Here is a 17,270-nt window from a genome sequence, read left to right as displayed (position 1 = left end):
TAATAAACTTAGATGGAATAACCCGAAAAGTAATTATTCTAGTACAATTTATCATTTTAATCATACAACCGCTGTCATATTCGCATAGTGTAATTAATAATTATGAATGACAGGAGTGGAAACAAACCATTAGAAAATTGAACGCAAATCGTGTACACGCTTAAACCTCATAGTAGGTACATTAACATAATAGGTCGTGTTGTTTATTATTTAAGTAATACATTTATTTTCACCTCATTTATGGAATAAAAGTATCGTTATAAACTGAAATAAATATCATATACAAAGAAAAAATGACCAAGGCCTCCAAGTGTCCAATGCTGGATTCGAACCAGTGTACTCCGTTATAGCCACGGATGCCTGAACTACTCGGCCAACCGGTCACGGCGGCAAGGGTCGAAATTTTCAAGTATATGACACAATTACCGAAGAAAAAATATCCTATGAAATAATTTAATTTGGTCTTAGAGTAAAAGTATTGCTTCCTTTCAATGCCGAGGTGCCGTAGCCGAATAGCATTTCTGCGACGCGAAACGAAAACGAAACGCCGCGAAAGGTAGTCTAGCTCTGTCGCGCCAATATGCAAGAGCGACAGAGAACGTTTCGTTTCGTGAGCGTTTGTGCCATTCGGCTACGTACCAGGGTATAAAAAAAAATCTTATTTGGGTTTTCTAATTCTGATTTTAGACACTATTCTGATTTTAGATACCAAAACTTTAAAATAAAATAAATTTACAACCCTACACCCACAGTGTGCCCACAATAAAGAATTCTCAGTGAAAAGCCCTTCACTGCACTGCTTATTGTATTCCTGCACTTTATTTGGAGCAATTGAATGTAAGAATATATTCTGCGGGACTAGGAAGCATAAGGACACCGCGACTTCTATTTATTTCAGACAACAGCGAATATAATAGGCACTATCTTCTATCTAAATGTCATTTGAGTTGGCTTTAATTTTTCTATGAGGAATAATGGTTCCTCCATCCATCCACTTCACTCGATCCCGACCCGACGGGGAATACTTAGATGACTATGCGTTGCAGCAATATTACCGGCGCAAAGCTTTGCGTTTTGCATCCGAATGCATCTACATACATGTCTATTGTCTAAGCGCTAATACTACTCAGGCCGCGCGATAAATGAAAATGGGAACTATTTATTTAAAAAACTAGGTACGCGAATTAGTATATTCAAGCGGGCCTGAGTCCGCGACGAGGAGGTTCTGTTTCCGATAGCCCTTGAATGCAGTGCTCATTCTTACCGATGCATTTTATTTTATTCCTAGCTAAAAGGGACCATTCTAAAGAAGAACGGGGGAATGAATCTTCCCAATTGTTTTCAAAAGTGAATCATGTAGCAGTACACTCAGGAGAAAACTAAACTAGCTAAACTATGAAAAGTATTAAGTTCATTTCTATTTCCTGCAAAGGATTGTCATAATTGGCCATAATAGGTACTTAGTTCATAGAACATATAGGGCGCAACTTATATGATACAAACTATATAGTATGCGATATTCCTACGCCTCTGCTATTTACACACAATAATGATCTTTTCATCACTCTTGCAAAAAGATATGTAAATAGTTAAAAAAAAAAATTATGGTACCTTTCAGAAATTTCTTAACCATTTCAAAAAGTTTTTTTCTATCCGCTATTCCTGCTTGCAATTGCACACTTACTGATGAGCAAGTGTGATGAAAAATGATTTTCTTGTACATCAGAATACTGAATCATTTGCATTTATACAAAAAAAAAGAAAATTGCAAAGAATAGAAAAAAAGAAAAAGGAAACAAATTGAGCGATATTACGGCAGCAATTTATGTCAATTCTTCAGTTAACTTTCTCTGCATATTGAGCAAATTAACAGTAATATCTTATCACAAGGTCAGACAAGCGAGTAACAAGTTTAAATAGTATGTAACTTTGCAAATACGATATTGATTTCTACTTACACACATCCGTGTGTCGTTCCGAACTTCCGGGACCGGGACTAACTGCAGTGAGACACGCGCTAAACTTCGGCGTAATACACTCGCTACTTGAACTCAACTTATATTCCTAACTTTAGGGCTTGCTACCCAACTATGAGTTTCCCGACAAATATTTGTGAAAATTCCTAGAAATTTGCTACGTACGAACCTTGTAAGTTTATACTTAGGTACCTACTATGTAGCCAAATGTACAAATGCTTACGATAATATCGTTATCGTAAGCGCTTATACAATTTGGCTACCGTATTGGCGCGACAAAGCCAGACTACGTTTCGATTGGCGTCTACGATTGTCATTTGGCTAAGGCCGGCTAGACAAATAAATGCGAGGAAATCAAGTACCTATTGTGGTCCCTGCGAAATGTGAAATTGTATTTATTTTTTGACTGACAAACTATTTACTTAGGCACCAGGATTTATAAGTCGAAATTTTCGAGTAAATCGGTAGTTGCTTAACCTAGTTACGTAGGTACTGGCTCTGCCAATAAAACTGTTCATGTCGTGTTGTTATTCCTTTACTTAAATACTTTGTTGTTTTCAATCGATTGTCAAATGACTTAATTTTCTTAAAGCTGCAATTTATATAATAATAGTACATTACGATACAAGTGCGTAAAAAAGGAAGTTTGAAACGAGTGGCGATAAATTAAAACACGACCGAAGGGAGTGTTTTAAATCGACACGAGTTACGAATTTCCTTTTCGCACGTGTATCGTACGACGTTTTTTAGTACAGATGGCCATCCGAAGTTTCGACCTGGCATATAATGAACCACTTCTCGCACTAGTGCGTAAAAAAACACCATCTGTACTGAAATCTATATTGAAACCCGACAATTTGGTACCTTTCATTACTTTAAAACTTGCACAAAATTATTTTCCTCTCACTACCTCGGAAATCCGTGTTTTGTCCTTTAATACCAGCGGGTAAAAACACATTTTATCCACTAGTGGGTATTGTAATTTGACCTTGAATAAAGTCAAATTAACTGCTTTAAAATTGATAAAAGTAGGTAAATCTAGTAATAAAGATGATTTACCACCTGTGGAACTGCTGGAAGCAGTGATAAAAGCATTTTTTGCGTTGTACTTTCCTCGCTATAGTGAGGGGAAAAGTGTTGTGTTACACTCGGATGCAAATGTATTTTACTTCTCGTGTGTTAAAAAACTCGCAAGTTCAAGATTCTATTCTCGAACCACTCGCTTCGCTCGTGGTTCAACTATAGAATCCTTTCACTGGCTCGTTTTTCAATTCCAAACTCGGCGTTAAAATACAACTTTGCCCCCTTGTATAACAAAAACCTATTAATTACTGGCTATATCACAATCACAAATACCTTAACACTATTTATCAATTTTATCATAGTATAAAATTCAAAGAGGCATATAACGTTACTTTAAATAAGGGATCCAAACCTTATCAGCAGGTTCATTACCCGTTATCAATCCTTTAAGAGTAAGGGGCTTCTGGATGTAACCACGAAACCGCTAAAGCAGTAAAAATAAGTCTCTCAGATATCGCGGTGCTACTATGGGAATGCAAAGAACAAAACCGTTCCTGCAGTGAAAAAGTAATTAATAATTTATTAACAAGACAGGAAACTTGTTTAAATCTTTAAGAAACAATTCTTGATTTTTTTAAAGTTCGTTTTTTAATAGAGATACGAGTAGATACTCAATATTCAATAATTGTAATATCATGTACATCTATTATAAATAGTTTATTACTGTACTCAAGGCGACTTATTTTATTAATCTCTGCATAGAATAAAACGCTTCCCTCTGTCTATCTACGGAGTTTGATGCAATTTTTTGAATATATAGATGATTTTGAGTAATATAAGAAAAGGTTAAAGTATATGTACTTACATATACAAATTTCCCGTGAAAACCCGGGGCAGGTCACCAGTTGTTAATAAATGTAGGTAAATACTTTACGAGTAATACGCTCGCCGTTGGTACGACGGTCTTTACGATTACGCCTCAATTGTTTCCGGACTCCCATTTTATGAACTACCAAAAGACCACAGTACGTTCTTTAAAAAAAGTTATAATTAAATATCAATTTATCTTTGAAGTCGCAGACGTCCATAAGCGACTATAAGAGCTTATTAACAGTCACTGTTTGCTTGCTTGCCATCTAAATGGGAACAAAAAGTGAGAGATGGCAAATTACTATTCACGAGATCTCATTTCATGGTAGCTCAGCGGGGCTCTAGCAGAAATTTAATTATAATTTAACTAGAAACTTGCCTTAGGCAGTGCGCCATCTTTTCTGCTTCGTCTCATTAAAATTATATATTTTGCTTGATATAGGTACATGTTCAAGGATTCTAATCTAAATTTGTCAGTAGGTAAGTAATTGCTGAAAAGTATGTACTTACCTTTTAGGTTCCCTTTGAAATCTTCACAAATAAAATGTGGAGGTTCCAATTTTGATTCAATTAAGCAAGGCATTTCTTACAAAATTGTCAAAGTACCTATGTATATTTTATCGTATGGACACGGGTAAATCCATATCAAAGAGTATTTTGTGTTTATTATAATTATGGCGCCACTGACAGGCGCTGGCAGGCGGCAAATATCTAATTTCTCCGAATAATAGCTGCAAATATAAGGAAACTAAGAGGAAATAAATATCTCCAAAATCGGCTAAATTGTAAGGACAGTAACTCTTGAATTCCAGTATTATTGAGCTATGTTCTGATTTATTTGAGAGTGAGTGTTCTTTATAGCACGAATACTTGGCAAGATTTGAAATTTTATGGTCGATTCCGACGTTCATATTAAAGTATCGAATACATATCACTTATGTATGCTAATATGAAGTGCCTAGGACCTTTATGGTCCCCCCACATCTAGCGTCTCGCGAGCGTAGCGTCGGGCCAACTGTATGGAAAAAGACGCCGCGTCGACGCTTTGCCCATACAGTTGGCCCGACGCGACGCTCGCGAAACGCTAGATGTGGGGGGACCCTTAAAATAAATAAAAGGTAGACACTTGTGTTTCCGAGAACTGTCTAATATTTGCCGATATAATTTGAAGCGTGAAATCTTAGGTTTTTACCTACCACAATGAATTTTAGGAATGGTTGTGATTGTGAATGACAGGTGAAATAAATATTTTCAGAGGCTTCACTCGTTTTTATCCGACACTCGTCAATAATAATTGAAGCGAGTGAGCGAAATGAGATACTGTCAGCGATGGGTATACCTAATTTGACGAATGGTGAAAACGAGGTGGTGATGCGTGTGGGAGGAAGATACTCATACAGGGTTATTTTTTAGTCACCTTACAAAAAAAAACCCTGAATTCAGTATCGTTAATAGAAACCATTTCAATAAAAAAACATTATTTTTAAGATTTATTATTTTTTTATTTTGATTCCTCATAATTTTTACAAATTACGGACACCCTACACACAGCTGATTTTGGGTTCATTCATTTGAGTTCATCTCCCATGTCTGCAAACCACAGACCAACCCCTATAGACATCTATTACAAGACGACTCGCGGTGGCCAGCCTTCCTAGTATTTGCACTGATATAAGCGCGGGCGCTCGCCGTGCCCGATCAGTAACGACCAAGTAACAGACCCGAAAGCAGCGCGTGTTTTTCGCACAAAAAAATTGGAAAAGGGTATTTTGATGCCTTAAAGATGTCCACCTGTAGTGTGAAATGGTGTGGAAAGGTAACAAGAAGCTCAAATTTAAAAACAGACGGCATTACATTCCACAAATAAGTCATATTTATAATTTATTCAGAGCCGGCATAGGTCAACTTACATTGGCCACTTACGCGTCAGTAGAGGGACAGTCATACTTCTGTCCCTTTTCATCTGGCGCGACTGCCCGCCGTCCTTGAAACGGCCAATCACAGCGCGCTTAACACATTCCCCGCCCGCTCCTCGCACCCCAAACAGTGGTGACTCGTATCGCGAACCAAATATACAAGACTGCCAGACTGCCACTCTATAGGAGGTTCTCTGTGCTGCAAACAATTTTGTCGGCGAGTCAGAATCTACTGGACCATGGACAGTTTGCAGTGCCTGCGCATGCTCAAGGTCGTGGAGCACCACGTTTAGCTGTGGAAATTGAATTATTTTAGCATTTAATGAAGTGAAAAACGAACATCTTGTTTTAAGGAACATTAGTGGAAATGTCCTAAAACGCGCTAGACTGTGCTTGCAGCAAAATGGACTGCATTTTGACCAATTATTAAAATACAATTAGTGTAAGTGAGTTAAGTGAGGAGAAATGGACTCCATTTGTAAGTACCTAAATCAAACGTCCAATTTTTAAATACGCCTAAGCACATGTCGTTTTTCACTTTATCGACTTCTTCTGTGAATTAATTTGTCTTAAAATGTTAAATGTTTTTTATTGACTATCGACATGGGCTTTGACGGTCCTAAGCCCGTGAAAGTATGAAGGAAAATTTGGAATCGCTGTAAAACCGGCGCGGCTAAGAACAAAAGCTGCCATCTTTGAACCCTGCCGACGCCGCTCAGCTCCCCGCCCACCCGCCTCTCCCCACCCCTGCGCAAGCGCTGCCACTGGCCGCGCGCGAGTGCCCCGCTCACTCCTCGCCTCCGCCGCTGCCGTCAGTAACTAGGGTGACCAAGTTTTCTACTGTTTTTGTGGAATAATTTGGGTGCAATTTTCTTTTTTTTTATTTGAGATGGGATAAAAATAAAACAAAACGTATATTTCATTTACCTTAGCGATCATTTATACGAAGTTTGTTAACTGACTAAAAAGTAACCCTGTATATAGGAGGAAGTCGAAAATGTAGTACCTAGTAAAATACATATTATCATATAGGTATATTATAAATACTCGTGCCTATACAATACAAACGTATACTATTTAATGATTTTGTGTTTAAAATCTTATCTTTAATACCCAATTTTCCATATAATAGGGCACCAGGCCCCGTAGCCGAATGGCATTTCTCCGACGCCAAACGAAAGCGATACGCCGCTGGCTCTGTCGCGCCAATACGCAAGCGCGATAGAGATAGATATCTACTAGCGCTTCGTTTCGTGAGCGTTTCGTGAGCGATTGTGCCATTCGGCTAGCCACCTTGACCTCTTTACATTACTCCTGAACCCTGATAATAATATATTTTATTAGAAAACGAAACGTTTCGTTTGCAAATTTTAGTTTAAATAAAATGTATTTCCGAAATGTCCCGCTTGGCGCATTGTTCAAAAGACTACTAAAAAATGTGGTTTGCCAGAAAGTCTATGTTGCTACATCACGTTTGCGAATCAAGTTAAGTCCTGATCATAAACCAATAGTTTTATACTTATTAGATATTTAGATACTCGTAACAATGAGATTCGAATTACATTTGTTTTCATACACACAACCCACATCAATACCTTTCCACCAATAGGATCTCTTTTAACTTGTCATGCCACATTTAATCTAATATCTGCCCTTGAGCAAACCCTCTAATAATACCAAGGGGTAAAAGGCAGCCGTGAAACGCACGCTTTGAGGCCCGAGATGAAAGGTGTTTAGCGATTTCAAATTGTAGTGAGAAGGATTAGCCGTGGATAATGTATAATACGGTACCTGTTACAATATCGAACATACGTAGCACATCAAATAGCCTTCATACAAAATAGAACTTTGTAATTCAGATATTAGATATAAGTTATATATTTATTATAATATTATTTGAATTTTTATGACATTAAATTTAACAATATTTTTATAGGACTCTGATGTAATATTAGACAAATTCTAACCAAAAAAAAAAGGTTTTATCTTGTAAGGTATAGAAAAATGCAAAGGATAAAAAACGAATCTGCATAGGCAGTCACAAATTTTAGTCAACGCTGAGGCTATAATAAATAGCGACAAAGGTTTTTTTATTCTTATAATGTTTTTGGTGACTGGATAAAGATATGTACAATAAACTGCTTTTTTTAATTCTACTTATGCAGTCAGTTCTAAAAAAATTGATATCAACGCACTTAGGGATTTTTCATAAATGCTCAGACTGAAGTATGTGCAGATCCGAAAAGCTACCTTCGCAATTAAAACCAGTCCATTCACTACCGCTATAAAATCCACATTTAAGCCATATCTCCACAACGCAGTTGAATTAATTACTATAAACTTCATTCCGCTTATTATATTTGTACCTAAAGATGGCAGAAAAGGTCTGAAAGTGGCAAATATTGTTGTCATGGCGATACATACAACACATGCTGCGTGAAACTGTAACGGGTATAAAGGCCTTTGAAAAAATAAACTTCTGTCTAACCCTCGAGTGAAACAAATAATAGTTATTTGTTTTACAAGGGGGCAAAGTCGTTGTTTAAGATCCCAAAAAACAGTCTAAGAACAAATCAATTTAAATGAAACACGGTCGAAGGAAGTCCGTCTAATTATAACTTTTACAGCACAGCACATAGCCTTTTGAGTTTTCAATATTATGATCTGAGGAAAGTGATAATAATTTGAATATTCAAAAAAAAATAGTAATTTTAGCAGCCTGTTTTACCATGTAAAATATGTCTTTAAGAAATAAAGTATACCTACCTATAGTAATAACACCTTTAGCAGCCATGTAGTGAAAAGTCAAGAATAAATATTGTGAATACCTACAAAAACAAATAGTGTACCGGTCTGCGAGTGAAAATGTTTCATCTCGCTCGCACCCCCCCAATTACTGCGTTTGCTAATGACGCTCAAAGCACGGCGGTGGCTAAAAGCATTTTATTTCAACGGCTTCTGAGGGTTCTTCGCAGTTTATTTCATGTTAGTAAATGAAGAGTGGCGGGCGGTAAGACCTAGTTTGCCGACTAAGTGCGGCAAAAAGGCATCAAATTTGAAAGCAATGTTAGGCATACATTTATTTTAACGAACAAAGCAAAAATATTTTCGATATTTTGTCTGGGCCTAAGTACCTAACTAGATACGCATATATTTCGGTAAATTAATTTATCGTCAGACGTAACTTATACCCAAACGTATCGTCAGACAAAAAACCCTGGTAGTATTGTAATTGTTGGTATATTGTGCAACAAGGAGGTAAGGGGGATTTTGTCGACGAGTGTTAATAACTCGCGACAGCCGCAGGCTGGAGAGAGTTATAGACACGAGTTTACAAAATCCTTACCTCCTGAGTTACACACAATATTTTTCATCACATTTGAGAGGAAAACACAGAGAAAAAAAATCATAAGGCAAAACCTTCAATGAATGGCGGTGTTGTACTGCCCGTTGCTATGGCAACGCGGTCAAGCGCAAATCGAGATGGCCGTCACAATTTCCTGCCAAATTGCAAATTATAACGATTTATCTACGTGAAATTTACAAAATAAATGTCAAACACACTGAAATAATTGTAAAATATAAATAAAATGCATTTTTCATACCGTATAATATTTTTTTATAGCTTAATAGTCAAATTTTGGTTGTGCAAAAAAAATCCTTGGCTGATTGAAACATCCTTTGCCTGAAGTATTGTACGGATTGTATTAATTTTTAAAACTAAATCCATTACTCCCTTGGGAATAAAATAGTACGTTATTCTTCAGTACACGTAGACGCAATGAGACCTTTAAACAGCAAATGTGATGAAAAAACTCTTATTTAAGAATAAGGTATTATCAATTTATATATGTAATTCAAGTAAAAATATAACAATCTTTATTATAATCTTATATTATAATCTATTTTCGTGTAAACAAATCTGAAATCACACGCACCCTAGACATATTTACGTTTTAATTTGACTTTTGTATTAGTTCCAAATAAAGATTGAATTATATTTTTACTTGAATTACATATATAAATTGATAATACCTAAATATTTCAAAGAGAATCGTATCATAAGTACAACTTTTAGCGACTCGCTAGTTTTAGAGTTAATCTTAAAAATGTTTCCTAGATATAAAACATTTAAGTAAATACCTACTATTAAAGATACCAAAACTTCCAACACACCTTATAGTCATCCAACATCCGTGATGCCTACGACGGACTCAAAATCGATTCCTACATCGTGGCATTCGTGGCAACAAAGTATTACTCACTGTCAGTCTGATCGTCGCCAGGATAATGACGCGAAACGAGAAGGGTATCTTTTAGATTTGTTAAGCAGATTTAAATTATAGGAACCTTATTAGATTTGAAAGTTACTTATATTTTGCTGGAGAATAAAATGCTTATTTGGTAGAACTTTATATAATAGGTCTAAATATTATGTAAAGTTTTGTGACTACAGTCACAAGGACCATCTTTAAAACGAAAGGTTAAGTGTAAACTAAATAGGTCTAAATTCACGACACTGCATCAAACTAGAAAATTTTTAAACGTATTTAGTTTGGTGTATGGTGTCCCCAATATTTATTTATTTATTTTATAGGCAACTCGTTTTTCAATTCCACACTCAGCGTTAAAATACAACTTTGCCCCCTTGACTCTCAAAATACTTTCAAAAATATACCTAATGCTTAACGCTTCAATGTTTCGATTTAAACCACACCGTGTTTGATATAATGTATTTCAAATAGATCGATTTTTTCATGTCTTCATAATGGTAACCTCAAAAGTCCCTATGCAAAGTATGGACGGTCCTTATTATTTCATCGTGTATATAATAATAATTATACCTAACCTAATTTAACCTATAGGTAAATATGTGAAGACATGAATCAAGTAGCAAATCTAAATGAAGGGGAATAGTGTACACATTCTGAGAAAGTAGTGTCATAATGCGCTTACATCCTTGCAGACTTATTTTCCTTGTATGTTATGGGTCATTCATTCCTTCGAGATAGAGGGAGGCAACGCGAAGATTATCTCGCAGCGCAGAATATCGTTAATGGACGTCTTGTGTTTTGACGTACGCTTAATGGGCCGACGTAATGCGGATAACCGTTTGGTGTGAGGAATTTAATAGAGCGGAGTCACAAAATGTACAGAATTCCAGAACGTAGTCAAAGCTTAATCGATTCCTAGAAGCGAGACAGGTTCATAGTTGATACGAAGATGGCAAAGATTTTGACAGCCTTACCGTTGCAAATGTTATTTTAAATGTCAAACTTCATTGAAACTAAGACGTTTCCTTTAGTACCGTTTCGTAAGTCGGTCGAAGCTAACCCTGTGACGGCTTTAATAGCACCAAGGCCACCACCACTACCACCAGGCCCCAGGGTACGTAGTAGCGCTCCCGGTCGTGACCGTGTATCGTGAACACGTAGCCGTACGCACGTTGCCGTGATACACGGCAACGGATTTCTGGTTCGTTCGTCACGTGAAAATAAATCACGTGAAATTAGGGTACGTACGTTCGTAGATCCGTCCGTACGTACGTACGAATCCACGTGACACGCCCGTTCGGTCCGCCAGCGGCGTTTCATGAGAGAAGATAAGATCGGATGCAGTCTCTATAAGTTATGAATAAACATGTAGGTATCGTGAGGTTATATCTTAATTACTTTTGAATTAAAATTTATATTCAATACTGCGGTTTTTCAAATATTAATATGTAAGTAATAAATAAATATAACCAAATAAACGATCCGGGGTTTCCGATAGGCTTAATTTAGAAGTGGTTATAAAAATACCAACGATATGGGTAGGTAACCTTTTGTAAGGGTAACTGCTAGATTTGGTAACCGTTTCAGATAAAGTTTCCTTCCAGTCATTTGAGTTTTTTACTCTATCCAAAGGTTTTCAACAGTTATAATTCTAAATTCGACTTATTATTAAATAACCACTGTTAGCATTGTCTCTCTCTCTGCAACTTTACCAAACTGTACACGGTGGAAATACCTCCTCGAGACAAATGGACTAACGACCAAATGTACGTCGAAGAGGGAAGCCACATATGGTACACGGATGGTTCCAAAAAAGGAAATGATGTAGGATGTGGGATCTATGGTGAGAGACCCAAGCTCAGGGCCAGCGTCAGCATGGGCAGACAGGCCTCAATCTTCCAGGCAGAAGTCTTCGCCATTAACAAATGTGTGGAGATTAACCTGGATAGAAACCTAAGACACCAACATATCTACATCAACTCAGACAGCCAAGCTGCTCTGCTGGCACTAGATTCTCTAGAGTCCAACTCAAAGCTAGTCCAGAACTGTAAAACAAACCTAAACGCACTGGCCAACTCCAACAAAGTCACACTTAGATGGGTACCAGGGCACTCCGACATTACCGGAAACGACGAAGCAGACGAACTCGCTAGAAAGGGCGCAGACACACCCCTGATCGGCCCCGAACCGTTTTGTGGATTCACAAAACGAGAAGCATATTCTCTGCTAAATAACCTGGAAAAAAGAAGGGCAATCGATGGGTGGAAGTTCGTGAGAGGACAAGAACACTCGAAAGCCCTAATAAAACCGTTCAACAGCAGATATGCTAAAGAGCTCATAGGGCTCAAAAGACACAAAATCTGCGCGGTATCCAGAATATTGACTGGACACTGCAAGCTGAACAAACACATGTTTCAATTGGGGTTGAAACAAGAGGCGACATGCAGGTTCTGCCAGGAAACGGAGGAGACTGCAATGCACATCCTTTGTTCCTGCGGTCCACTAATGTCAAAGAGAAGTATCTACTTAGGGCGGCAGGTACTGCAACCCTATGAGGTACAAGACCTTACAGCCCAAAGAATCTGGAATTTCCTGGATTCAACGGGCATAAGTAAGGTTATCTAACCACAAAGGCCGTCACAATAGATCTCTCTTGGTCGACGTGACACACAAAGGCCCACTATAGCTAACAATAATAATAATAGCATTGTCTCTACGCTACAACCGACGCTTCGAGTACAAATTCAAAAATGCTTATACTTTCACTAAAATATTACTTTTATGTTTATTAAAATGGCACTATACCATGACTATACCTTATCCTTTGTTAAGCTTATCTGTTGAGTGGTTGTGGTTGAAAAATACCATGCGTTAACGTGGTAATATGGGCTTAACCGTGCACCGTGATACCCTTGAATCTGCTTATTATGTGTCTGCAATGTTCGTTGACAAAAACTCTCTAGTTACCCTCTGATTAATAAGATTTAATAGGAAGATAAGTATTCACGGTACCATTCAATTATTGATGCAAGGAGTAAGACATTTGTCAATTTAGTATAAAAATTAAGAATGTGACGATAGGATGACATCCACGGAAACGTAATTTTAACACATACCTAGTTAATAATTATGTTATACATTTTACGCGAACTTACTTAACTGTTATAGCCACTATTTAATTAGGTAATTAGTGTAATTACGTTATATAGTAATAAGATTGATGGTAGTAAAAAAAGTCTACTTTAAGAGGGTTCAAGGCGCAGGATTATCATTTTATTAAGATGTAAACACTGTTTTATGACTGATATATTGTTTCAAAAATAATAAATAGGCACTGCTTAATAAAGTGAGCTTCGTTATACTATTTACATGCAATAACTTTAAAATTATTTTTTCATGGTATTTAAACTTAGACCTTTGCTGCTTTCATTTACTTATTATGGATTACACCTATTTAAAAAATTGACTTACTCGTTTGATGTCGTAACAGTAACAGCAGATTTCAAATGAACTGACGTCAAATGCCTCGCGATAGATCCTGTAGTACCATGACGACACGGAAACTCATTGTTTGTCCGATCCTTGCAGAGACTACATAAAGTTGAATCTCCGACTCTGGTGGCATATCTCCACATCAAACTTTTCTTCGTTGTTAAGAGTTTCAAACATTAACAGTAACAATACAAAAAATTAACAAAACAACAAGACAATAACTTTTAAATTCACCGCTAAAGTAAAATGTCAAGGCCTTCAAGTGTTGATCAACTGGGATCTTACAAGTGACTAATTGAAATAAACTAAAATTCTAAACTGCCTCATCCAGATTAAATAAAAAATCCTAAAATGTAAAAATAACACATCACTCACTTCACTCAGCTTCACGTACAAAAGGCTGCTCGTAAATTTTACTGTCTTTATTACCACGTGGTGGAACTGCGCTTATTATTTGCAAAATACCACCACAGTAAGATAGCTGAGCTCGTTCGTCAAACAATACAGTGCTATAAAGGAATATACTATCTAAATGTATTATTTAATGTACCGAAACTGATAAGAACTGCAGCTGTCATTTTTTTTGTCTTAGCCGTGGCCCCGCGCACATGTGTGCATATTTTTTGCCTGGAGTATAATAGTCATCATAAACTTGCTCTTTTGTTCACCTACACTCCTGTTTGTCTTGTTTACATTTAAGATTACGTTATATGCTTACATAAGAGCAAGCTTAAATATTAATTAATTAAAGCCACTTGGTAGGTTTTCATTTTCATACATAATAAATGAAAGAATAAATGTGAAAACCTTAAGAATAACATAATAATGCTTGACCAGAAATATATGGCTAAGCGTCGTGTTGCTGAATTTCATCAGAACTATTGTCCCGGATCCGTAAGTTCACATTTTTGACACATTTGTTTTGAAGTACATATGTTGCGATGTGGCTAAGGCGTATCGTTTGCCAAATCTAACGATTAATTTTCGAATTGGTTGAATCGATTAGGCCCTATGGACAAGGAGGCGCTTAAACAAATATACGATTTCTATCAACTTACTGAAATGTCATTTGAATCGAAATTACACTCTGCCACAGCACTAGTTTAAAAATAAAAATTAATGATAAATGGTTTAATAAGTAAATCTTGCGTTATAAATTAATATCGTAAAATACTTACTAACGAAGATCCGCAAAAATGTAACATGTTTTAGATTATGTTTAAAGTAAGGGAAATATTATTTTTCTACTCGTCGATTGTAATCTGTCAATTAGGACACCACAGACTAAACTATAAGTGCTAACTTTTCAGTGTTGGATACTCTATGGCAGTTCCGACTCAACTATAATAATATATGTACTTAATCTCATTATAGTTGACTTTAAGTTAACTGTAATAATTTCAAAAATAGAACATCATACAACTTATATACTAATTTGCGATACCTGGCAAATTTTTCTGCATCTGAAATACATTTTTTTTATTTGTGGCGTTATCGGCCAATCAGAGACGGTTGTTACAAATAATTGGTTACTAGGTAATTCGATGTTGATACAACGGTGAACGACGCTATTAACATTAATTTAAACTTGCATGAATGATGATATTTCCGTCCATTGATGATGAAGATGATGACTCGTAGAAAAAGTATTGTATACAATAGTGATATAATTAAGTTTTTCACTCTCGTACCGTACTGTTAGGCCACTCAGCAAAGCTTCGTGGCCTAAACATGGTACTCGACTGAAAAGCTTTGTATTATATCGCGATTGTATAAAATACTATTTTAAGTACTTGATTTTTTTAACCATTATTACAGGATTTTACGTTTTGTGGACGCTGTCATGTGTGAAAAAGAGGTTCTTACACTTCTTACAGCTCTGGGACAATAGTTACTCCATACTATACTAAACTGTCACCACATACAGTTTTAAGTTAGTGTCAAGTATTTGAGGATTCTGACGGCACATGTCAAGAAATAAACAATATTAAGACGTAACGTAACACAGGTTGACATTTACCATACAGGTATATAGATAGTGTAAGGCATCGGACAGTTTGCTAGTTTTAATTTCAATAAAATCGGAAACAGAATAACGCCGTAAATCACTTAATCTTCTCTTATAAAATAAACTCCCGGGGAGCCGCGTCTGTCTGTGTGTTCGTGATAAACTCAAAAACTGAACGGGTTTTCATATGGTTTTCACTTATGAATAGAGTAATTCTTGAGGAAAGTTCAGGTATATAATTTGTTAAAGTTTTGTTTGAATTGGTTGAAATATGACGATATTTTCTAATCGAGTTGGACAAAATCCCGCTGGCTGAGAGCTTTAATCGAAAACGCTGCCGAAACCGTTTGAGCTATATCAAAATAATGTATTGGAAAATTGTGTCTCTCTAATAGGTCTACAAAAAAGTCCGCAATGGCATATGTCTATCTTTTACGGATAACTTATTATAACAATTTTTATCATAATCCCCGTGCGTAGCCGGGGAGGGCCGCTAGTTATATGTATTGTATAAAAATCGAAGCAAAACATAAATATAAGTTTAATTCATATGTAAAAAAAATTTCGTCCAGTATTAAGTATAGGTATTAAGTGATAATTCAATAATAGTCATGATTTGGTTTTCTCCCGGGCGAGTTAAATCTACAAAACGTACGATAAGTACTCTGCACACGAACTTAGTTCGGGCGGCGGCGTGTCACGGCCCGCGGCGTGTCACGTGAATCCGGGCGCTAAGGCAAGTACGTACGTACGTGCGTACGAGGTACGTACCTTGCCGTGTTCGTGAAATTCGTGATCTTAGTACCGCCGGTGTTAAGATCACGTAGCTACGGTTCGGCGTGAATCACGTGTATCCAGAGCCCTAGTACGTAGCCGAATGGCACAAACGCTCACGAAACGAAACGCTCGTAGATATCTATCTCTATCGTTCGTGCGTATTGGCGCGATAGAGCCAGACTATCTTTCGCGGCGTTTCGTTTTCGTTTCGCGTCGCAGAAATGCCATTCGGCTACGGCACCAGGGATATTTTAAAATGTCAAAGATGTTTAACGTTGGTGGAGATGACGCTTTCACGTATTTATAAATGGTGGCGATAATAACAAATTTTCTCAGGGGTGGATAAGTAAGCTCTTAAAAACTGCTTACTTACAGTTACTTAGAAAACTAATACCTAATTTATATATTTATTAACTTAAAAGTTGTATACAAAACTAATCCCTCGCGTCGTTATCTTGAGACATTGAGATCAATCTCCAATTTGCATGCCTGACAAGATAACAAGAAATACGAGTATTAGTTTAGTTTTCATTTACATACGAAAGTTTTGCCACTGACATTGAACCTTACTTATTTAGATATATTTTACAACTTTTAAACAATAATTTTAAAAAGTTGTATCATTAAAACAAGTCTTATGTTCATGAAATCATGACGTCATAGGTTATGCGTACGGTGTGCCGTATGTTGACCGGATTGTTGTATAACACCAACACGAGGAAAATAATAATATTAACTGTAAAACATCAAGCCAAATCCAATTCATCAATTTATGGTTGAAATTCCTCATTTAAACGTCAATTCCGCATCAAGTAATTTTTTTTTTCAAATTACTTTGCGCTCTTGTGGATAAAATGGAACATTATCAATCATTTTTGAGGTATCAAGAGAGCCTTTGGCACTGGCAGTCGGTGTGGCGAAATAGTACATTGTG

At 36.6% G+C, this 17,270-nt stretch overlaps 2 protein-coding genes across 2 annotated transcripts in view; one reads left to right on the top strand and one right to left on the bottom strand.

Moving 5' to 3' along the window:
* The window catches only part of LOC125236258 (lachesin-like), a 177,525-nt gene that overhangs the window by 142,845 nt on the left and 17,410 nt on the right, over positions 1 to 17,270 (bottom strand). The gene's annotated exons all lie outside the window — the stretch shown is intronic.
* On the top strand, positions 11,824 to 12,684 carry LOC125238917. Its single transcript, XM_048146412.1, has one exon. The coding sequence runs from the start codon at positions 11,824 to 11,826 to the stop codon at positions 12,682 to 12,684; it is 861 nt and encodes a 286-aa protein (XP_048002369.1).

Source organism: Leguminivora glycinivorella, chromosome 2 (genome assembly GCF_023078275.1).
Source record: "Leguminivora glycinivorella isolate SPB_JAAS2020 chromosome 2, LegGlyc_1.1, whole genome shotgun sequence".
NCBI classification, from domain to species: Eukaryota; Metazoa; Arthropoda; class Insecta; order Lepidoptera; family Tortricidae; genus Leguminivora; species Leguminivora glycinivorella.
Note: the sequence above shows the minus strand (reverse complement) of the source record. Positions and strands in the feature narration are given on the sequence as shown.

What these genes read in the sequence shown, in the direction of transcription:
- LOC125238917 (XM_048146412.1), top strand. Translation starts at nt 11,824, where the DNA reads ATGTACGTCGAAGAGGGAAGCCACATATGGTACACGGATGGTTCCAAA.